The 25,923-nt window shown below is 34.1% G+C and overlaps 1 protein-coding gene across 1 annotated transcript in view; it reads right to left on the bottom strand.

Moving 5' to 3' along the window:
* Positions 1-2,658: 2,658 nt before the first annotated feature.
* LOC108965614 (EF-hand domain-containing protein D2 homolog) overlaps positions 2,659-25,923 on the bottom strand; it is a 36,921-nt gene continuing 13,656 nt past the window's right edge. Inside the window, exon 2 of the mRNA XM_018928156.1 lies at positions 2,659-3,664. Coding sequence (XP_018783701.1) covers positions 3,250-3,664 — 415 coding nt within the window. The 3' untranslated portion in view covers positions 2,659-3,249. The remainder of the gene's footprint in view (positions 3,665-25,923) is intronic.

Here is a 25,923-nt window from a genome sequence, read left to right as displayed (position 1 = left end):
AATAAAAATTGTTCATAAAATAATAAAAATATTAAAATTTGTTTGTATTACTATTTAGTTTGCAAATTTATTGTGTAAAAACAGATTTTTTAAAGCACTAGTTTCTTCAAACTCACGAGTTAAAAAATCTGGTTGAAAAAATAATAAAAACTTTACTCTGAAATATTGCAAATTAAATACTTTCTTAATTGTTATCTTTTCAAAACAAAAAAAAAATTGACTTAAAAAAATAATAAATATATATTTTCTAACTCTAACAGTGCAAATTATAAATTATTATCTTTTCAAAACAAAAATACAATAAAAAAATATATATTTTTTTTAAATGTGAAGGAGAAAACTATAAATTTTCGAAATTTTTTTCAAACAAAGCACATTTTTTGGCTTATTATTTATAAAAAAATTTTGTTTCTAGCACTAAAAAGAACAATAAAAAATCGCAAAAAAAAAATTAAAGTAAAAAACAAAAAATCGAACGAAAAATGGCACTAAAATACATACGAGCACATATACATATATTAAAGAAAGAAAAAAAAGTAAACAACTCAACTTGAAAATAATAAAATATTGCAAAAACCCAAACGCGCCAAAATTAGTATTAAAGAAATTTAATAAATAATTGTTTTTTAGTTTTAAAAGTGTGTAGCTATTGTACGATATACGGTTATAATTACGGTAGAGTTTATATTGTTTATAGTGCGTATTATTGCTTGACAAGTACATACAACTAAATGCTTACACTAAACGGCTACAAAATGCAGTACAACAATGCTGCAGTGTTATATTATTTTTTATAAGATAGTTTTTCTATATTAAAGACGAGTAAAAGTGATAGATATAAGGATAAAAATACGATACACAATGCAAACAAATTTTGAGATTTTGCATTATATTAAGCAAACAACACAAACAAAAGCAAAATATTGTATTTTTTGCAAAGTAATGCACATTCCGTATAAAAAACTAAAGTGATTGGCATGGTTGTCAATTGCTTTGCTGAAGTGTTTGGATAAATTATAAGAGTGCATTTTAGAATTTTTTTGTTTTTCAATTCACCCAAGATTTCACTTGAAACAACTGATTTTTTGGATAACAACAAAAAAAAAAGATATAAAGCAATTAAAAAAAAAAATTTGCAAATACGCCGAAGGTTACTCTTTAACCAACAAATTTTTTTGATTACTAGAAATAAAAAAAAATTAATTAATGAATTAAATGCAATGAAAAAATAAAAACAAAGAAAAAATACAAAAAGAATTAGAAATTAATCAAAAGTTGCAGTCCAAAAAATATTTAAAATAATAATAATTAAAATAATAATATAACTTCCAACAAGGCAATTTTTTATACAGTTTTCAATAAAAAAGTTTAATGCTCAAAATTAAAAAATAAACAACAAATTTTACAACAGTAGAGAAAATTGTAAATATTTGCAATTAAAAAAATTTTCAAAAATTTTACAAGTTAAAAAAAACAAAAAAAATCAAATTTTCAATATAATAAAAAAAATTAAGCGTTAAAAATTAAAACAAGTAAATTTTAATTACAATTTAAAAATGTTTTCAAGTACAAAACTTATTAAAAATTTGCATACCGTGGTCGAATTTAATATTAATGAATCCATAGATTATGGATCTTGTATACTCCCCGGGTTTCGATTTTCATTAAGATTTGAAATTAAACTCTAAGTTAAAAAAAAACCAAAAAAGTACAAAAATTTTCGAAAAAGATTGTTATTGAAATACTAAAATATTGTATTTAAAATTTTGATATTTCAATAACAAATTTTATATTTAAACAATTTTCAATGCCTAAAAAGTCGAAAATTTTTCGAAAAAAATATTATTGAAATACCAAAATTTAAAAAATATTGCTTATATACAAATTTAATTTAAAAATGTGAATTTTGCATAGAATCTTAAACCAAATATATATTGATAAGATAAAAATGTTTGAATTTTTTTTTTGAAGTAACATCGTAAAAAAAATTTAAGTTTATTATTTTTTCAATAAAAAATAAAAATTTGAATATTTAAATTTTAAACCAAATGTTTTAAGGACAAATTTCAAAAAAATTTAAAATTTGAAGAAAGTATAAAAAATAAATTTAAGTTATTTAAGAAAAATCAACTTTTTTCATAAAAAAATATAAATAATAAAATTTTAAATTCGAAGAAAAAAATATACTTTTTTAAATAAAAAATAGAAATCTTAATATTTTGATTTTAAACCAAATGTTTTAAAAAACAAATTTAAACAAATATTTCAAACTTTAAAAAAAAATAGATGTAAAGTTTGAAAAAATGCAAAAAAATAAACAATTTATGTTATTTATAAAATACATATCAACTTTTTTTAATAAAAATATTAAAATTTTAAGTAAAATGTTTCAATAAAATTTAATTTTTGATAAAAATGAAAAAAATATATGCATAGTATATATAATTTTTTTCTCGAAACCTAAATTTTTATTAAAATTTGTCTTTAAAATATTTTATTTAAAATTTTAGTATTTACTTTTGTTTTTTTAATTAAAAAAAGTTAATCTAAAAAAAAAACAAATTGAGAGGTTTAAAAAATTTTGCAAACAAAAAAAATATGTAATTGCAATAAAAAAACATTTAATTTAATTTTCAATTCCATAATGAAATTTAGTTAAAAAATTTTCAAAACTGTAAATTCTGCAAAAAAGTAAAGTAAAATAAAATGCACTTTTTAGCTTGACACCTCACACTCAAGCAAAGCAATTAAGATTCTCGTGAAGACTTAAAAGAAACTAAAACTAAAATTGGCGCTCTTCATATACCATACATATGCATGTGTAAGCGCACAGGTGATTTGGTATCAATACTTGTTAAGTTCAAAGTATTTATGCACTTTAGTATATATGTTTGTATTAACTTTTGTTCAGTTATTTTATGTTTCTTTTATGATTTGCTGGCGCACTTTTAAGCCTGCTGCACATAAAATGCTTCATATTTAGTTGTAGTTGTAATTGTGTGTGTTACTTATCAAATATTTATGCGATATGCGATGTGTGTGAGTGGTTCATACTCCTCCTCCTCTTCTTCTTTTTCTTCTGGCACTGACTACTGACTACAGTCAGTACGTTGCGCTGATGCTCTCAAATGATCATTTTTCTTAAAAACTACAAAGTGTTGATGATGCCGATAAATCTTAAAAGTGTCCCAATTGTTCCCCCCTTACGCTCCCCGCTCCACATGCAGTGTAAAGCAATGGAGTTCGTTTTTACTGGAAGATCGCTGCACGCTGTTGGAATTGTAAACGCCTATTGGCACGCTCCTCTTCCTCGCGACGTCGCTCCTCCTGCTCCTGTCGGATCTCATCGTGGAACTTATTCGATCGCAGTTGTTGTTCGATTTTGGCTTCGAAGAAATTTTTCGCGCCGGTTACGCCAACCTCCTCGACATTGATTTCGGTGAGACGCGCCAATTGATTGAGTCCGGAATCGTTGTCGAGCTCACCGGCTTGTGCCTTGCGGTAGATCAATAAGAATTCGCGGAACGAAATTTTACCATCGTGATCCTCATCGACTTCGGCGATCATTTGCTTGAGACCCAAATGGGTTTGTGGTGCGCCTAATTTTTCCATCATGAATTTCAATTCGGTCAGATCCAAATAGCCGTCATGACCAACGTCATATCTGAAAATAGTTGGATAATAAAATTATCGGAATTAATATATGAAAATAATTGATATGTTAGGGTATTACACTATAAAAAATAATGAATAAAAATATATAAAGAATAATTAAGTTCAGATTTATCCAAATGTTAGATACTATTGCAAATTGCATGACTGTAGAAATATGTAATCTACCTAATTTTCTCATGCGTAATTTCTAATCTTATCTGTTTGGTGGAACATCTATGTGTGATTCTCCACGTTCATAATGTTGATGAAAATGATTTCACACTCGCGGGATGATCTAGAAGGAAGTGCTGATATGATTCAACCTCAGCATCTGCAGCTGGCGTCCGGTAATATGTTCAACCTTACAGCACAGACGCGGATTGAGTAATGGCTTGTTAGAACCCCCACTACTAAGGAGAGGATAACCTTACTGAGGGTAAACTCACTGGATCGCTTATGGATCCCCAGGTCAAGTTTCCGTATAGCCCAGCTATCCAATAGTAGAACACACGAGTAGAGGTGAGGACCGTACCGTTCCCATTCTACTGATAGTAGGGCTAGGGTACGCTTTTTTGTCAGGTTATTAGCTTTACAGTTACCGCTTGAGTTGAATGGTTTCCTTCACCCGAAACAGTATCAATTTATAGTGAAAATAATCGTTCAGCTTTGTTAAGAAGTCGAAGAATTTGGGAACGTTAAGACTTTTAAGAACAGAAGTACTTTCAAGGATCCTGCCAAAAAAAAGTGCCGTTTTGGGAACTAAATTTTTGGCAGACGTTGATCTCGAGATCTGCATATTTAAGTATTTCTGACTTCTTTCGTGAGATTAATTGAAAAGCAAAGTATATTCCACCCCATTTATTGGCTGCTCACGAGCTCAAAGTAGATGTTCATGCTGGAATCATCCTCATAGAAATCGAGATGGTCGAAAAAGTAACGCAGCAAGAAGGGCCGTAAGAAGAGCTTACTCAATAAAGGCGAGCACTTGATTATTGCATTCAAAAAATTATCCAGTAAATGGTTAGAAGCGTTTCTACAAAAAAAGCGTTCGAAAAAGTCACGGACTAGGATTTATATCAAACGAAGAATATTGTTAACTCGACAGTTTTCAATATTATTTGAGTAATGTTTTCTGTGCAGCTACAACACCCTATATTTATACACATAAGTAACAAAAAATATCAAAAAAGTCCAAGTGAAATAACATTAATGACGACCTTTCAAAAAAAAAAAAAAGGATTTATAAATAAAAATCATTTTTTTATAACTAAAGAAATAAAAACTTCTCACATAAATATAAATTTCAATAAATTTTGAAAGAGATCACAGTAATGGCAACCTTCTCTTTTTGTTTTTGACAAACAGTTATTTGCCAACAAACAAAAAATTAAATTGCAGCAAGTTAGTGCCATCAAGTAACCAAAAAAGTCAGCCAACTTTTCGTTTGATTAAACGCTAATTGAACAAACACACATATATACATACGAACCCAACCCATACCCAGAAGCAGACAAATTGCATTTGCTGCATAAAATTGACTGGAGAAAGGTGAAATAGAATTACATATATGATGTATGCATACATATCTATGAAGTAATACAAAATATGACATATAAAGTACTAACTATAATTACATATACATATATACGTACAAGTATGTATGTATGCATGCTTCAATTGTAAATATTATTATTTCGTGGTTTTACATTGTGAATGCTTGAGTAACCGCAATTTAGGTACAGTTGCATTTTATTTATTTACTTTTCATTGCACATTTATATAATTATAAAAATTGATATTAGCAAACGAAAATTTTATTAGCGACAATGGTGCGCGCCTATCGAGCCTATTAAAGCGTGAAATTTGTCATAGTGAAATTTGAATTTGAAGCTATTTGGCGAAAGTCTGCCGTTGCACTTAGTCATGTTGCTGTATGAAATGAAAGTGAGTGAATTAAAATTGGGAAACTCCACTTAAAAGATTTAATGCTCATTCTAGTAATGTTGTGATTATCATGATGAAGCCCCATCGGTAAGAAATTGTTTCTAAAAGAGTGGTCTTATATAAGCTATGTGATGAATAGGTGTTCAGGGAACACTACTATTCGCAACGTCATCACTCATTTTGAGACCCAGCATTCATTATAGTTTAATATTCGATCGAATAGACCACATCCACCACGCAGTGTAGAAAATACAGCGGCCGTAGCTGAGAGTGTACACGAAGATCGTGGAGAGTCGATTCGGCGCCGTTCACCGGAACTCGGACTGACGTATGGAACGACTTGACGCATTTTACTTCCAGATTTTAAATTGAACCTGTACAAAATACAGCTGCTGCAAAAACTGAAGTCACTCGAACTTCCCAAGTGACATTGCTTCGCTCTAAGGGATCTTGAAGAGTTCTTTGAAAATCCGACGTTTTCGAGTCAAATTTTGTTTAGCGATGAGACCCACTTCTGGCTCAAGTAAAATTGCCACATTTGGAACGAAGAGCAACCCGAAGAATTTCAAGAGCTGCAATTGCATTAAAAACAAAACAAGAGTTTGGTGTGGTTTGTGGGGTGGTGGAATCATCGGTCTATATTTCCTCAAAAATGATGACGATGAGAACGTAACCGTCAATAGCGACCGATATCGCGTCATGACATGAGACTATTTTGTTACTGAAATTGAGGTTCGTGATCTCGGCGACATTTGGTTTCAACAAGACGACGTCCCTTCCAACACATCACATCAATCACTGAATTTATTGAAAGAACACTTCGGTGAACAGATAATTTCATGTTTTGGGCCGGTCGATTGACAACCAAGATCGTCATATCACAACGTTAGACTTTCTTCTGCAGGGATATGTAAAGCCCAAAGCCTATGCGGACAATCCCGCTTCGATTCGGGGCTTGGCCGAAATGCTCCAACGAGTCATCGAAAATTGGACTCAACGGATGGACAATCTGAGTTGTAGCCCCAGCCAAAATTTGAAGGAGATAATCTTCAAGAAATGAATGCCAACGAATAATATTAAACATTCACCATTGAAGTTTCTGTGTCTTTTCTTAAAAAACATAAGAAACATGCAAATGGATTACTTGTTATGAAAAATAACTTCAACAAGAATGTTCTACATGATGATGTCATTAGTGAAAAAATATATAATATCTAGATTGTCCATTAAGAGGATTTTCAAATGCTATCGGAGGACGGGTATCGAAACAAATATGTATGTATCATAAATATAATAATCATAAATATAGTATATATTGTAATAGGTACACAATCATGTAAATAATGTACAGCAAACAAGCTGAGTACGTTTCATAAAGCTTATTTCCTTTAAACAAACATTAACCAAGCTTATATAATATAATTGCTCACAAAGGAAGGAAGGAAAACTTTATAGAAAATCATAAAAAATGTGTATGGAAATTTATGTAATATAGGAAAACATTAGGCGCATACATATTGTTGGTTAGAAAAAAATCACAACAAAAATTGCAACTGGGGGAAAATCAAACGAACTTTGCAGGCATGTTTATTTTTAATAAAAGTAAATATGTTCGGCAGACATAGCACGAGGCCATAAAAACTGGAATTTTTGCATATTTTGCTTATGCATATGGGAAATTAAAATAAAAACAACAAAAATAATATGAAAAAGCTATACCACAAAAACACATGCAACAAAATTAATGCAAAAAAGCAAACCAATAATAAAAACAACAAAGAGTATGATTTGAAAAAAAAAACAACGCCGTGATAAAGCGCTTGCCACAGGCAACTGCAAAAAAGTGAAGATGCGCAGGCGTGTTTGCTGCCAGACAAGCCAAGCTGCAAGCGCAGAATCAATAACACACACTCGCAACGGCCGCAAGCAGGTTTGGTGCAAAAGACACAACAAAGAAAAAAATATACAATAAACAGGTTCATGCTCGACTTAAAAATAACTAGACATGCAGCATCTGCAATCAGCAAGGGAGCGCACACACGCGCCAAAATGCTATAAGGATATGCTCGCTCCCAGCCAGACGTTGTTTAAAGTCATACTGCTACTACGCGCTCATAAAAAATACGTATTCCGAGGGTGGGCTAAAATATATAAAATTGTGGCAAGTATATGAAATGCCGCTTATGGGGCAAACAATTGCTGGTCACGTTGTTAAGCCTTGAAGAGTAGCGAATCGAACAAAGAGAAGAGACTCGGCCAATATTGTGGGACCCATAAGCAAAAAGAATCGACTAATAAAGCAATTTTTTTTATACAAATATGAGTTGAATTTATGTTTTGAGGAAAGTTGATCCCTAATTCTATAAGTCAAAAACTCACTATTTGCAAATTCTGACTGCAACCCTGCTGGCGAGTTCAGAGCCCATTTTTTTAAGCTTACCTAGATCGCTTTTTTGACCTTGCACCATCGTTATTATTCGATTATTTGCAGACTGATATTGAAAGTTAAGCTCAGTTCATGCCTTATTGCTGTTAATGAGCAGTATTGAGTATTTGGTAGAGATTCGACTACAGAAGCTTATTATCTACACATCTTCAAACTTTCTACTTTTCGCATATATTTTGTTGGACAGAAATTTGATTGTTTTGGAAGTTGTGATATCACTCATTATTCCCGGTGGCAGGGATGATGACAACATCTGATGGGTTGGCGTTACGAGGTTTCGAGAGAAAGGTTCTGGTGAAGATTTATGGTATTTTGCGCATTGGTCGCGGCAAATACCGCAATCGATAGAACGATGAGCTGTACAAGATATACGACGACATGTCGTCCGAATGGATAAAAATACTTCAACTTTAAGAGTATTCGACGCAGTACGCGCCGGGGAAGCAGAGGAAGAGGAAGACGGAGATCTTTGGAAGATCCATGCGTAGAAGGACCTGATTACACTTGGAATCTTCAATTGGCACCGAATAGCGAAAAGGAAGAATGATTGGCTTGAAACTCGGCTATAAACGCATAAGCGGCGCTTCCACCAATAAAGAAGAAGAAGATAATACGATTGGTCATCTGTGAAGATCTTTGCTTTCTCTTAGAACGACAGAGGGGCTTTCGTATCCGGAATGCCCTTGGATTTATATATAGAGTATTATTATACTTTTTGATAAAACAGCAATAGTATTTGTCGGCCTATGCCACCCTTCCTAAAACTTATTTTTTCTAAGCTTTTTAAGCCCTGTTGGAACTCGACGCTTTTCCTCGATCTTTGTTGTTTGAGTTCAGAAAACGAATTAGTGGTATAGAAATAATTGTTCGTCAATAAGTATCGCTTTTATCTGTCTCGGATTGTTCGGTGTAAGTATGTACATATGGAAGGCCCAGCGAAGATGGAATTTTATCGGGTTATAAAAAGGACGAATTGGTATTGTTAAAGAAATCTCTATTATGTTTAAGCAAAACACCGAAACTATAGGTTTATAGAGAGGGTCAGTAGGGTAATCTCTCGAAAAACTTTTTTTTTGTTTTTTCATTTGCTGTTCCCTTATACCCTTAGAATTAATGTAGAAACCCACTTTACCATTGGAAGATTTCGAAAAAGGCCCAAAACTAATATACCGCTCGACGTTCGGAGCGCTCGGAGTGCACACCTGGCAGTACCTCAAACTTTAAACGCGTTTTTCTAAAAAAACACTTTTTTAAACTACGTTTTTTAGAATTTTTTGACAATCTTATGACAAAATAACATGGGAAAAATTAAAAAAAAAGTTAATTACTTTTTTATTTATCAACATTTTTTCATGATTCTAGTAGGGACGATAACCTTTCACGTACATTTAAGAATAAATAGGGTTTTTGTGTTTCCGATGATCTAAACATGAGATATCGCGTCCGCAAGTGAAAAAAGCATCTCATTCAACCAGCCATTTCTCCGACAGATGTCAACGAAAAATTCCGAAAAAATTGTTTATACACTCCACGATATACCTCATGATATGTGAAAAAAGTTTTATTGTAGAATAAAAATTTCTATGGAAAGAAAAAGTCAAAAATTTTACATAAAAAGAGTTTCTACTTTATGATAATTTCCACTTCCTTGGTTTATTATTACAAAGCCCACCCTCGTAAACAGACGATATGCACACAAAGCGAACAATAAACAAATCTTAACATATACACAGGTATGTAGATGTGTGCACGAAAGCAGGAAAAACCAGTTGTAACTGCAAAAAAAAAAGGAATTGCAATTTTACAATTTTGCAATACATGTGCCTACACGCACACTCACAAAGTTAAGTTTTAAAGGCCACGGTCAATGGTTGTGACTCGCACATCGGAAGTAGACTTGGCCATTTGTGTTGCAGCCATGTTGTAATAAAATAAATGCGGCGCGCATGCTTAACACCCGCCACTTGCCAGCAGACTATGCAAGTATGTGCATGTGTATGTATGTGGTTATATACAAATAAGTGCATGCTAACGTAATAAACTGTAGAGCTCACGCAATTTAGTAGTCAATATACATATGTGCGGACACATGCATACATAAATACAAATGGCTACTAGTCTTTAGCCAAAAACCAGCTTACATAGATCGCATAATTGGCTAACTGGACGTAGACGCTTTCGATTTCAATTTCCAATGAATTTCAGGTGCACATCTTCAGCGATTAAAAGGAGAAGTAAAACATATGCAATCAAAAAAAATTAAATGAAAAGGAAATTTGACTAAAGTGTAATTTGCGCTACTGGCTACAGCGCACGCACCCAATTGCAAGTTAAATGAGTTTCACCGCAATTTTTGTTGTTGTTATTGCTATTTTTTTCTTAAAGGCTTCATTATTGTTGTTTGAGCTATTTTTTAAATCAATATTTATTTATTATTGTTATTTTTTTTTGAAAACCAATAATTATTATTATTGTTGTTGTTGTAGTTTGTTGAAAATCAGCAAATTTTTAATGCGACCGGTGACAATATCTGCAAATCATAACAATTAATTGTGGCAGCTGTCATTGCGCCCACAAACAAAATGCAGCACACACATACTAAGACACAAACATAATATTTATAACTATTCAATAATTTCTAAGGTAACGTTTGATGCTCTGCGCCTACTCCGACGTCTTCACACAATCGTTATTTAATTGACAGTAAAGAAAACGGTAAATGGTAATTGTCAAAAAAAAAAAAAAAAACCAAAATGAAAACATAATCCACAACAACAGGTACGTCATCGTAACCAGCATGTGTCAACAATCATTAAAAGCACCGATTTTCTAGTCAGCCGAGCAAACCAACTCGCCTGACTCCAATCAATGTATATTCTCTCCACTCGCATTGATATTTGATCATTGTGACTTGCAGCAAATGAGAGTGAAAGTGGCTGAAAAGTAAACATTGCGTGTGCCGGGCAAACTACACATGTATGTATGCATTTATACCATATATTACATACATATGTAAGTGGCACAAAATAGAAGAAAATAAAAAATAGCGCGTGGAAAATTGAGAAAAAAAAAATACTATTGAATAATACAAAAATGAAGATATAAATAAAGAAGTGGCAAGAAATTAGAGAACACGCGATATGGAAAGGAAATGTGAATTACAAGACGCAAGCAAAAGTGTTTCATAATATTTTTCTGAGCTACTTTATTTGTTAATAAGCAGCAATGCCTGTAATTATGTTGAGAAACTATTTTCATTGCCGATGTGTTGTGTTACAAATTTGTGTTCCATTCTTTTTTAGGATAAAAAGCAAATAAATACTCAGGTAGAGCTGGAAATCATAGGCAGTATTATTTTATTTTATAAAACTACTATATGTATATTAAGACAAATTAGCACCCGGAAATTGTAATTAAATCCTCCGAGTAAATGATACTTCAAAAAATTGTAGTTTGCTTAATTGGTAGGACTGTCCTTAATTACTAAGACAAATATGAGCGTGATCTGCCTACCAGTTTCTTTGCAGAAGTGGCTGAAGTCGGTACAAATCAGTAGTGCGTTGCGATTTTTACAATGGATAAAAATATCGAACAAAGAATTTGTCTAAAATTTTGTATTTCTAGGGATATTTCGTGTGCGAAAACGTTGCGAATGTTGAAAAAGGCTAACGGTGATTCAGTTTTATCAAAAACAAAAGCCTATGAGTGGTACAAAACCTTCAAAAACGGTGGAGAGAAATATGTCTCGTTTTGGACGACCATCGATTTTTTCAACTGATGAAAATGTTAAAAAAGTGAAGAACATTGTGCTTGAAAATCGTTTGGCAAGTGTTAGAGAGGTGACAAGAGAGCTCGACATCTCTGGCGAGTCCATTCAAATGATTTTGATGGATACCTTGGGTATAAAACTCGTTCCTGCTCCACTCGTACCGATAAAGCTGAATTATTTCAAAGGAGTGCCGAAAGGTCTCTTGGACATGCTTGATCGTGCGAAATCTGTTATAAGTTCATGGAGATCAATATGACTGCTAACGAGACATTTTTCTCCGTGTGATATTTTCTTGTTCCTCGGACTGAAATTGCCGCTCCGTAGAACCCGTAGTCGATGGAGTACTTGAAAAATCGTTGGCTTAAGTATATTACATCTGGGGGATTACTTTAAAGGCAACAAAATAAGTTTCGTTTTATTTACAATCGGGGTACTTTTTTGTCACATTCTATAATTAAGTCTGAAAACGTAACCAGCTAAAGCTTTGCATCGTTCGAAAAACCGATAGAAGATTATAGCGACTGGGAGACTAGTTTATGTCCATATACATATGTATATGTACAACAGTCAAGCAAAGTTGAAGTTATTCGCCAAAACATTTTGAACCTCCTATCCTCTAAGATACAAATACACATATTTATATACAAATATAAAATAGAACAACCTACAACCTTAATCAAAATCAAATTGAAACTCCTCTTCTGACGGCACCGTGGTCATTATTCTACTTAATCAAAATTGTGCAATTAAAACGTAATTATCAAAATTAATACAACACGATTCAAACATGAAGCAAAATGCCGCTAATTAACAACAATTAGCTGAGAGCTGTTAAAGCTTACTTCCCTGAATTAACAAAAAAAAAAAAAAAAAAAAAAAAAAAAAAAAAAAAAAAAAAAAAAAAAAAAAGAAAAAAAAAAAAAAAAAAAAAAAAAAAAAAAAATTTGATCTACAATGTAAGTATTTAAACCATTGTAAACACATTAATTTCGATTTATTTGCACATTAACGAATTTGGAGGCATTAAAAAAAGCAGCGTGTAATAATGAAAAATAGGTTCAAGTACACGCAAAAGGCTCAAGCCAAACAAACCGACTACGTACATATCTATAAGCTGGATTAACGAAAGCCCAACGGTATTTAACTGGTCAGTTACAGTGTGCGCAAATGGTATACGCCCAAAGTGTGGAAACACAAGCGCATAAATATGTATGAATGTATGTATGTGTGTGTTTGTAGAAACAGTGTTAGTCATTAACCTGCATTCGTAGTGCCGCTAAAGTCATCAAAAGTTCATTGCAACACATCAGACGGTCGGTAATTATGGACACACTGTATGGTGCCACCGTAACCTAACAACAATAAGAACAAATCGAATAAGTACTTGAGTGCCGAAGTGATGACACGCTGTGGGCACAAGTGACTACTACTGGTCAGTAAAATCCAAGAATAAAAAAAAAAATAACAAAAACAACGCATGAATGAAGAAACAAATGACGAATACAGCAAAAACAATTGTTTGCACCAAAAAATGAAGCGAAACGGAAACCTTAAACGCCAAGAAAAAACGTGAAAAGAATATCGCTCAAATGCTCTAAGGTATGTTTCCAAGCAACATTGGCCGAACGAGCGTAGAGGAAGCTATGACGAAAGCGCCACTCAGAAGAATGTCTAAACAATTGCAAATTTGCACAAAAAAAAAAAAGAGAAAATCACAAATTGTTGCCTCCACAACAGTGTATGTGTGTATGTAGTTCGAGTCGAGTGAGTGCAAAAAACGAAGAAGGCAAAAATTTATATTGACCTCCTTAGTTGGTGAACTGTGCAAAAATTGCAAAGCAAAGTCAATAATAAATTGCAAATTGCTGTGCCCAAGTGAAACTGGAGAAAACGTGCAATGTTGCAATAATAATGACGTTTCGTTGTCGCTGAGCACGTGCAGTCAAGCTAAATATACATATATGAAAGGGTCTGCGTTTTGCGGCCATCGGTGCTACATGAGTTAAGCGTGTGAATATACATACATATATCTACCGTTTGGTCGTGTATTGGAAACTAGAGCTGGAAATATTTAGAACTTAAGTTGTGAAAATAAGTTCTTTCTAAAACCTTCATTCCTCGATAATATTATATATAGTTATAGTAAGTATTTTTGATATGTCTTTGTCATAATAATCCAAAATATGCGTCGTTCTTTCTTTCCAAGTGTAGCCAAGTAATTCTCCACCTGGTCTTACCAACGGAATGGAGGTCTTCCTCTTCCTCTGCTTCCCGCGGGATATCTCAATTCGCTGAACTTCATCAATGGCGTCGTATATCTCGTACAGCTCATCATTCCATTGACAGCGGCATTCGCCGTTGCCAATGCGCAAAGGACCATAAATCTTCCGCAGAACCTTTCTCTCGAAAGCTCCTAACGCCGGTTCATAAGATGTTGTCATTGTCGAAAGAGAACTTTACTTCTTAATTGCCTACTCAGTTCGAAGTAGTTACGAAAGTTAACCCGAATATTCATTTATATTTCTCAGAACAATTGGGCGACTACACCAGTCAACTTCTGAATCATATTTGAAGATAATGCGAGGTCCACAATTAAATGACAATTTTACACTGGATTTCACGTTCGAAAGATGTTCAAAGACCTTGGATGACGGAATTATTCATGTATTGCTATCGGTTTTCAACAGAAATTGGACTCTTAACTGAATTATCAATAATTTTGAATTAACAAAGCCGTTATTTAGACAGGTATTATTGATGAGCAATTTTCTTTGAAATGAGATTAGTCAGTCAACCCAAATAAATGTGAAATTTGAGTAATTAATAAAAATTAATTGGACTAATCTAAGCTTTATTTTAGAAAGAATAATTATTTAAGGGAAATGTTGACATAGCACCCGTAATCTGTTAAAAAAAATTGCTTAACGGTATATAGTGTATAAACCCAAAAAAAAAAATCAATAAACTTTTATTTACACAATTTCCGAAAACTTCGATAAACACGTCATAAATGTGGATACTTCTGAGTAGCTGACGAAAGAGCGCTTTATTTGAGTTTACAAGAGCAATGTTTATACATGCATATATATAAAAATATTAAAAAAAGAAAGAAGTTGTGTATTCTTCACGTGTGGGCTGATTTAATGAGTGCATCAAGCGTGCAGAGCAAACGCAGTCAACAGCTCGTCAAGTATGCCCTACTCTTGTGCCTAAATTTAGAATGACGCCGTTGTGTTAAAGGCGGTTGAGTGGCTGGCTCCGTTGTGCCGTCGTCCTCTAACAACTACAATAAAATTCGCCGTAAAAATATGTTTTCCAAAAATACGCTGCAACGCGTTGTGTTATGAGTGGAAGACGTGGGGACGGGGCGACGGACAAGAGTCAACTTGTTGTAGACAGGTTCTCACAACATTCGTGCAAACGAAATTGTAACTAATTCGAAACTAATTGACCCATGCTACGTAAGTGGTTCGTGTTTGTCAAAGCGAAAGAGAGAATTGTAGCTAAATAAATAAAGGTCAAATGGGTGGGCAGCGATTTAACTGCATTGCAAGTGAGAAAAAGAACGCACGAATCTTGTAGATATGTGAAGTAGTAAACAATGAAAATTTAATTTTTAAAATTATTTACTTACTTTATTCACTTGAGGATTGGTGATAACACATCCGAATGGGGGTTACAAGGAACTCTGAACAGGGTCCGATAACTTAGCTTATAAAACGGAAACTTTTGAAAATTTATGATTTATTCTTCAATATAATCTTCCTCTTGAACGGTGAAGTCCAGGGTCATCAGGAAAAGTTCACTGTTACTTGGTCTCCTGTGAATCATGTTTCATCGACGCTGAAACTCTATCGAATTGAGCTCAAAAAGCGCCAAACGCCGTATCCACCTCCAATATATAATGCAAAATTTGACTGACCTTTTTGTGATGCCTATGCTTCAGCATCTCGTGCACCTTTTATCACGGTTTACCAAATCAAACTCGTTGACTTTTGTTAAGTTATTCCTCATGGTAACCGTTTTTGTAGTATAGTAAAAGACGACCTTCAATTGCATTGAAAGTAGTGAAACCACTCTTGGACTGTAGCTAATCAAGCGAAGTCATCAATAACAGGTATGGTAATAAATTTTTAAAAAATCCGAGTTGCTGTCATGCTATTTTTGTTCTGTATTGTTTGGCATTTCATCATGGAAAGACTTGCGTCTGAACAATGTTTACAAATCGTTCAACTTTATTACGAAAATTCACGTTCTGTTAAGAATCTTTCTCGCGCGCATCGCTCAACTTATGCTCAACATAATCGGCCTACTGAGCTTATTTTCAACACCATCACACATCTTGGGTCCCAACATTCATTATTGGACAATATTCGACCGAATAGACCACGCCAAGAAAATATAGCAGCCAAAGCTAAGAGTATACGGGGTATGTCCGGAAAGTAATAGGAATATAATCTGTATTTCAGAGCGTGCGCGCACCGACTGGATTCGGTAGAGAGCATTCCTAGCTAACGAACAAACGGCTGGTCAGTTGTCTCCGAGCACCTGGAGAGTCAGGACAAACATTTTTTCAACAGAAAAAACAATAGTCGAATTAGCCACAGAAAATTGAACTCAACGGATGGACCATCTGAGATGTAAATAAAATTCTCTGTCCACTCCATAACAATTTTATTGAGTTCATTCAAATCAATTACGGTAGATTGTAAAAATTAGTGCTTGAATAAATCTCCTTTGTAAGTTTAATTATGACAATTATACATAAAATTACCTAATGGAAAATGAAATGAAGCTGCTAATTACAAACATAGAGTTAGCGTGAAATCGCATTTTTACGTGCAGTTAAACCCGGAAAACTCAATTAAGCTAAAATAAACTGAATATCATTGAAAGCATGCACTGATTGCACCATTTTTGGATGCAATGCCACATAACTGGTGGTTAATGGGTGATGACGATAAAAAATCGGTATTTAAAAATTACCACAATTTGCGTTTGTGTTTAAAAGGTGAGAAAAAACGAAACAATTAAGATTGAAAGCGTCGAAAACAGCGAAGAAGCAGAAGAATTTCGATAGCAAAACAATTGCAATGCAACAACACACCCACACATACCAGAATGTCTGCCTGTGTGTAAACTGCTGATGAAATCTTTCCGTAATGATTTCAGTGAACCATAAAATTTTGTTGCACTTTTATGGATAAACTGCTTTGAAGTTTTCTTTAAGGAAATCTGTGAAGAAATCCAGACATATACGAGTTTTCAAAGAATTTTCCGCCTCTGTTTCTGTTTTTGACTGTACAAACAGAATTGCCAAAAAAAAAGAAAAAATATATAAAATCGAGCAGCAGCAACCAAACAAAAATTGAAAAAAATAATAGAGAGCAACACCAATACCGTTACGCATTGTGATTGCAACATATTGCAGGTTGGCTGGCAGCACGGTGGCATATTTACAACATACCGTAYATACATACATATAAGTAGTACATGTTTATAAATCTATGTGCGTAGACTGTAAGAAGTGTCTTCATCACTTGCAATTTGTGTACGCGCTTTTTAGGTGAACCTGTGCGCGTATTTTATTCGTGGTATGTGGTACACACGCACGACCACAAATATGTAGATACATACTTTTGTACATAAGCGCATATGCGGGAGAAGGTGTGTTTAAAAATAATACGACATTTGGAAATTGGGACAGCAGCGGCAGCCAAAACACTGAATGTGCTATTGCAATAAAAATTGTGTATGTTTCACTTTTTATTGGTTACAAAACTTTGCTGCGTGTGCGCCTGTAGTAGAAAGTGTAAGTTTGAGAAAATATGCGTAGCGTTGATCAGTTTTCAGATATGCCTATTATTATTCATATTTTAGTTGTAGAAAAGTAGAGTATGACACCAGTTAAAGCTAGTTTCTCAATATCAGTCCGACGACCTATGCAACCCTGTTAATATAAGCTGGTACTTTTTCCATTCAGGATTAAAATTTAAACTTATGGTCACCGCATCGACAAATGAAGACTAAAATTTGATTAACTGCTTAAAAATATACGAAATTAACCCCCCATTTCCAAGACGGTTCGGTCTACTTAACTGACATGAGCCATTATGACATACATAATTAATCAAGGCTGTCAACGCAGCAGTTTTCTTCAAAACTTTAAAGATTACGTAATCTAAATTTCCATTTCCAGGAAAATCCGTCATTCGAAGACGTGGCCGAATTTATTCTCGTGCAGAAAGGTTATTCTGGCAGTATTCTTCAAAATTATTTGCATAATATTTAATACGCTATTTAAATAGAAATAGCTAACAAAATGTGTTTAGTTGGCCATTTGGATTTTCAGATATAGTTAAATAAATAGTTTCTTAAGAAAAGTACAATATTATAGCTTCGGTGCAGGCGAAGTTAAAGATCTTTCATGTTTCGTTTTTGCAAAAAAAGGCTAAGATCTTAATTTTTTCCCCCGATGAAACACATGATTTATGCAAACAAATGCCATTTACAATTTGATTTGATATTTCCTCAATTCAAAGCGCAACAGAGCAATTGTCCAACATGTGTTCGTTTTGTTCGTTTTTTCAGCGGCCACTGCTAATGAACGGACCCTGCACTGTTGTCCATCAATGTTGCGCACAGCTGATGGATTGTATGTAATGTTGCATGGTTTTTCTTGTAATTTTGTTTTTTGTTACTGTTGACATTTAATTTAGTTTCACGTTTACTTTATCCGCGCAAATGTTTCTTTGTGGCAAACACAAGCGCAGACTAGTTGACGACAATCTGACAGTGGCAGATGTGCATACACACATACATATACGTATGTAATGGTTCATAAAAATGCACAAAGCGTCCAAAGTCGTCGCACAAATACATACTATATGTGGATGCCCGCCTGCTTTGCCAGTCTCTCCATATTCGACTCCAGCGACATTGATGTGCATGAGTCATATTGGCAACAAAGCAGATTATTCACAAATACATACATGTACATATTTAAATACATAAAGATGTGATACTTTCAAAGTCAATAGTGACTTAAATTGCATTAACTATTGCGACATTATTCAACACTTGTGTCTGTATTTGTAGAGTATGTGTCGTTCTACTCTTCTTCTTCATAGTAAGTGTAGTTGATTAAAATGGCAAGGTGAATAGACCTTGAGTGAATAGTATTAAAGTACAATATGAGCAGGCAGATGCTAAATGGAAGAACTATGTGCTGCATATGCATAGGTCGAACTCAGTATGAGAGTCAGACGCTCTTTCCTCGACTGCATTAGATTATTATCATTTCTAAGCAATAGATGCTAGAACATAATGTTAGCACTGTTAAATGGAAAGCGTAGCCATATTCCTTGAAATTGATATATCATCAACTTAGGAAACCGAACTCATCGGATTTCGGCTAAGGTCTTACAACTTATCTTACCAAGCGTTAACTGCACACGCATTACATTTGATAATACAATAAACTATTTTTTCTTCTCTTTTAACCCAGATAATGTTTTTTTATACTACATAGCCGAATTAGCACTGTCGAGAAAGGATCTGTCAAGAATAGAGGTTTTTTTTTGTAAAATTCTCGTCCAAACTGGTAAGAACTAATGGTAGGGTGTTCACCAAGTTTTCTGGATAGTAAAGATATTTTCTTATTTTTATGCTTCCGCTCCAAGCTGGAAGAATGTAGCAGAGAGGATTCGCACAGGAAGATAAGACATGTAATTACTGCAGACAAAGAGCTCGAGTTGCCGCGGGAAACGAGAGTCACCCTTGCGCTGATTCGTTCTGAATAGACCCTGACATGTCAAACATATGTATATCCAGTGTGCAGTGACACTAGCCAGCTCTTTGCATGCCTTGCTAACCCTACACCTGACACCCTACTGCCTTTGGTCCGACCCCGTCGAAACAACACATTTCCTGGAGATGATGACGTTGGATGACAACTTATCTAATCCTTACCATCCAGACGGGGATTAGGTACCCGTTACAACAGCAAGAACAACAAAAACTTCCGGTTATATATGTTTTCTGGATTACAATTGTTCTACGAATTTGTAAAAATTAAAAAGACTGTAGCTTTACGGAAGTTTCTGAGAAAGTAGTGTCGGCGATTACTAACCCACTAGTTTGAATTGTCTTCTAGAGATAACTCTGGATGTAAAGATGTCTCTTGATGTTCTCTGAATGTGATTTACATCATAAGGCGTCCACGATCCTTGTTACGAAGCGCTGCGAACTTTCCTCTAAGCAGTATGTGGTTGGTTGTACTTATTGAGACTATGTCCGCGAAATTTAGGTGAGATGAAACTGCGCGCCAGTAACAAGATGACTTTTCTGACATATATCCGCACTATTTTACAGGTTCTCAGCAACAGTTACAACAAACAATTATCAAAAGTCTTGAAAACAAAAAACAAAAAAAAACCTTAACTTCGGCTTCAAATTTCATGAAGATGTCTTGTGAACTAAAAAACGGTTCCGACAAATGAGCAACTTCGTGAGAAGAAAAGGATGTGTGCAACGACAGTCTACGACAACCCACATTCATGGAGAGCATTATAAATGCCGATGAGATTGGTTCATGAGTTTCACATGCAAACAAGTGAATAATCATCGAAATGAAGCCAGAGCTCATTGTTTTTTTCGATATTCGTGGTTCGATGCCTCATGAATTTGTTCCGGAGGGACAGACGGTTAATAAGGAGTTCTATTTGGCCGTATTGAGGCGTTTGCGTTAAAACATCCGTTCGGAACTTTCGGAATTGTAGAGCAACAAGTCTTGGATTTTACATGACGACAATGCGTCATCGCATCGAGCCACGGTTGTTACCTAATTTAAAGCCAAAAATGCAATGATCGATCAACCACCGTGTTAAACAGATTTGGCTCTGAGTTTTTTTTTTTCTTGTTCCCCAAACTGAAATTGCCACTTCAGTCGATCGAAGAGATAAAACCAAATTCGCTGAAGGAGCTATCTCAAAAAGTGCTAATGAAAAGTTCAAGGAATGGAAAAATCGTTTTCATAAGTGTATTACATCTGGTGGGGATATTTAAATATTTTGCGTTTTATTTACAATTTCCGAGTACTTATTTGTCACAATGTATATATACTTTATATGTTTCGGCGTATTATAAACTTCGTACCAAACTTAATAATCTTAATATAGCCTGTACAGGGCACCTACAAATGTTATCTTCTTTTGTGGTGAACTTTTCTTTTAAATGTCAACATTCATGCGAGCTGACAGATCCAAAGCAGGGCGGTCACCAATTCGCAGAATATATAATTTAGACTTTCTAAAACAAAGTAGTTCCAATGCTGTGAGTAATTTACACTAAAAATACAAGGTTTCTTCGAAAAATTTAAGAATTTATTTGGTGATAAGTATATTTATTTTTTTTTTTTATCACAGTTCTTTTTAAAAAATATACCTACTTTCACAGTACGCATTGTATAAGTGTGATAAAAAGTGCAACATTTTTTTCGCACAAAATAAGAAATAATATAAATTATATGTGTGCATATATTATGTGTACTCACTGGCTTTTCCTCATATTATTGTTATTGTTACAGGGACAGATTAATCACACTGAAATGGAAGCATGGCATAGCACAGCATATGCATATGTATAGTACAATAATAAAGAGTGTGGGTTGATAATGAACAAATTGGAGGGAAGCTTAACATTGGCAACGCCAACGACTGCGCTGCGTCCGCCAGCATTGCCTTTTGGGTATTCGGACATAACGCCAATTGTGTACTCGCATGTTGACAAAACTGTCATAATAATTGAGTTGTAAATATGCAAAGCGCGAAATGCTGCACAGACGGACGTAATAAATACATACGCGTTGGATGACAAGTACACATTTATGTATGTAGGTATGTTTGCATGCAAGTAAACGGGGTCAGCAACATTTACGTAAAAAAAAGAAAAGCAAGAAACAAAAAAAAAAAAAAAACAACTAAATTATTAAGGTTCCGAGGTACGGCTATGGCGTTTGGTTATATTCATATATTAAATACAAGTTTTATATATAGTATAACATATTAATGCACACAAACATGTACGTATGTGGGTAATTTTTCGTAATTCTTTTCTTTTGTAGCTTTTAATATGCACAGCAATAAAAATTGTACAACAACTGCGCAAAATGTAAGCGCAACCAAACGCGGTCAGCCGGCCGCACACAATCACAGGCACAGACTTGGACACGCTATTGAACGGATGGGCGCTTTTGGGTGGCGGCCTTAAAACAAAGCGAAATGTAAATGAAATACAACAACAACTATAAATATGAACAATGTGGCATAATGCAAAAATGCAGGCGACAAAAGTGGTCAGAAAAAAATGTTACGAAAAAAAACACGAAACCGAATGAAAATTAATTTTTGTTGTTACAACAAAAAAAGCGTGCAACGCCAAAGGCAAGCGCGCACAAGCGCATGCGAGCGTGCAGAAATGCTAAAGTCAATGAACCAATGTGACAGAGCACAGCTATGGTCTTCTTCAACATACGGGTAGCGTTGCATTGGTGAAAACAGTGGGGTGGGTGTGTGTGTGCGTGCAGTGAATGTGTCAAAATTGACAACATCAGCAGTGGGCGATTGAAATTTGACAAAATGTCTTACAGTGTAGCAGAAAAGTTAAGTTATTTGGAAGATTTTTAAAGAAACTTGAAGAGAGTAAAGTTTTAATCATAAGGGATTTTTTAACCTAAAGATTCCATATTCGAATTTGACCTACAAGTTTTAAGCTACCTATGACCGGTTAATACATTTCATGATACTCGGTGATCTGCTATTGATTTCCAATAAGAGATCTTTATGAGGAAATTATTTTTGAGGTTCATCGGAAGCTTTCAGAAGTTTTCATGGACCGTTCAAGAAAGTAATAGCCTTGAAGCGGTCAGTTCTCGCTAATTGGAGAAGAATTGTATTTCATTGAGAAAACTCTAACCCACATCGACCAATAGTGACTCGCGAAAGGCTCCAGAGGCTTGATTGGGAGGTTAACATGCATCTGCTTTATATTCCGCACTAGTTTTTTTTTCCAATTGGAATACAGGCTTTTAATGAATTATTACCAAAGTAAGGCGTTTTTGGGAACTCTACCTTTAACTTATTCCTTAAAAACGACGACAGACGAAAACAGTCGTCAGCAGCGGTTAGCTTTAGCCAACAGGAGAGCTATTGTCCTCTTTCAAGACAATGCGATGCCATATCGATAGTGACTCGCAATAAGTTGCGGGAGCTTGTTAGAGAGGTTCCTATGGATCTGGCTTATATTATTGACCAGTTTTTCGCCAATTGGGAGGTTTCTATTAGAGTGGTATTATGAAATTATCTACAAATTTGAGCAAGTTATTAAACAAAACGGTGAATGTTTGAGCTAAAAAGGATCCTTATAACTGTGCCAGGTAAAACCATTAATCAAAAAAACAATGGATTTCATCTTACAAAATCCTATATACATATTTAATAAAGCCTAAAAAATTCATAATTTTTTCTACCTTTTGTGCCAAAAAAGACAATCAGTCCTATCACTTTCCGGACAAACCCTGTACTCTGTCGAGTTGACAGTGCTTGGCCGTGGAATCCGTTTTTGGATCGAACTTTAAAAAAGTTATGTTTTTCTTGGCGACTCTAGACTCTGGCGTAACCCCTTAAAAATATTTTTTTTTTATGTATACATATATTACACTGCATGTACATGTGTATGTATGCATTCACCATATCTAAAAGCATTAGTGCGCAGACGCATATCGCTGATTTGAATGTTAACGGCAAAAACTGGTATAAACTTGCGCGAACACATTTTTGCTTTCTTTCGATCTTAGAAATGCATATAGCGTATATTTATGTTCATGTTATGTTATGTTCACGCCACATATAATAAGTATGTATGCATGTGCAAAGCGTGTAGGAAAACGCATTTTTCTCTTCATTCGCACTTTTATCACTTTCTGTAAATTTTTCTTTCTTTTGCATTAATCAGCGTCACACAATGAAGTGTAAGTTTGTTGAGCGGCGTGAGCGATTTTTATTGCTTTTGAACCGCTTTACAACAAATACACCAATCTTTTGCTGTGATTTAATGATTTAATTGTGCGAAAGTGCTATTATTGAAAGTTCTTGTAAGTGCTAAGTGTGACAACAACAACAAAAACCGTCGCATGCAAAATAAATACAGCTAAGCCTCAACGATGACTCGCCAGGCCTTAATCTCATGCTTGGTTGAGTCACTGTAAAATAAATATGTAAAAAGAGTGTAATACAAGTAAACATTTTACATTAAATAATTGCACTTTAAGTGAATTGTGTATAAATTGCACACGAGCGCGGTCTGCTTGATGATTAATGATTTATGAGCAATATTCATGTAAATCTAGCAGCGGCAGTTTAGCACTCGTCTAATGTCATCAAAACAACACTTCAAGTGTATATTGCAATTATTACAACAATTGGTACATAATAATTGACAAACATGTGTATATATACTTAAACATACGCATAAATTAAGCCAAGGTTGCTTGGTACCGTCCACCACACTTAGAACACAACAACTGCGCATTTGATCAACTCAAAAACAACAAATGTGTTCACAATAAAAAATTGTTGTAATTTGACGATACTGTCATACAATTCTTTATTAATGCGCATAATTTGGCCAAGAACTACTTGAAGTGTGAATCGATTTGAGGTGGAAAATAATATGTCGAGCGAAGTGGTGCATTTCTAGAATGAGAAGATTTCTTCCAATAAGCAACTCATTTGTCAGAATTGCCGACTTGGCAATACTTTATACTCTTCTATACTATATGAAATATATATTTCGGGATTTGACAACGCTAGTATTGCAATCTGAGCTTATGATCGAGGTTATAAAACACTCCAAGACGAATATTGTGAAGGTCGTCTAAAATCAGTTGTTGCTCCGGAAACTACTTATGTAACTAATATTGCCGGATCGTCATGTGACCTATCGAGACAACCATAGACTTTGGTGGGAACAGCATACATTCAATATTACATGGACATTTGTCTGGAAAAATTTTTTAATTTTGTATACCACACAATTTGTCGATAAATAAAAAAAGGTTCGTGTCTATTTGTCGAGCGAAATGTTAAAAAATACGATAGTGGTGCTTCGATACATGTTTATGAAATAGTGAAGGATGATGAAACGTGAATTTCGTGTCTGCGTTTGAAAATTTACTTTCAGTCAACAGTATGATTGTTTCAATATAAGCCAAATACAACAAAAGCTATTCACACACATTGTGCATCTAAGGTTGTTGTTTTTTTTTTTTTGAACTACCGGAAATATCACAACTATATCCCTAGGACAACGCAGAACAGAAAATTCTGAGTGTGAAAGATGTGTTCTTTGCTTTTTAAATAATATAATTAGGACTTTTATCTGATATTTTCATGCACTCTGTCTTGTCAAATGTAAAAATGGTCAGCAGCAACCCTGCATCTTGGAATTTCTTTTAAATAAGATGTTAATATAAACATAATGAAAAAGGATCGGTATAGAAGTGGTTATACCAGTCTAGTGAGATATTTAGATGCTGTCTAGTAAACCAATGAAGACGATAACTTAATGATGATATAGAGACACATTGAATGGAAAGTGGTTACACCAGTTTAATAAGGCATCTACACACTTTCAAGTAAAAAATTTAATAGTACTACTAACAACTGATAAGGGAAGAAATACAGCAAATGGCGATTCGAAGGCGGATGCCTAAATGTATATACAAATACTTAAGTTATTATACTTGTAATTGAATTATAAAAATATTACTATTCATTTCTCAATAGTAACTGTGAGGTTTATCAAGTATTTTATTCATTGAACTGATATATTAATATTCTAAGAAGTACGTGTATAAAACGCTGGCCAGTTTCCACCACCAATGTCGCTTAATTCTTGAGTTGTTTAACCGTGGAATGATTTGTTTTATTAGAAGGGTTGTTACTGGACATACGGCCACTAATATATGCGTATAAATACAGAATATACGAGTATGTATCATAGTGAAAAGTAATTACAATAAGTATTTCTGAACGCACTGTTGCTGCAGCAA

This window comes from Bactrocera latifrons, unplaced genomic scaffold (assembly GCF_001853355.1).
Source record: "Bactrocera latifrons isolate USDA-ARS-PBARC rearing strain unplaced genomic scaffold, ASM185335v1 scaffold_142, whole genome shotgun sequence".
NCBI classification, from domain to species: domain Eukaryota; kingdom Metazoa; phylum Arthropoda; class Insecta; order Diptera; family Tephritidae; genus Bactrocera; species Bactrocera latifrons.
Note: the sequence above shows the minus strand (reverse complement) of the source record. Positions and strands in the feature narration are given on the sequence as shown.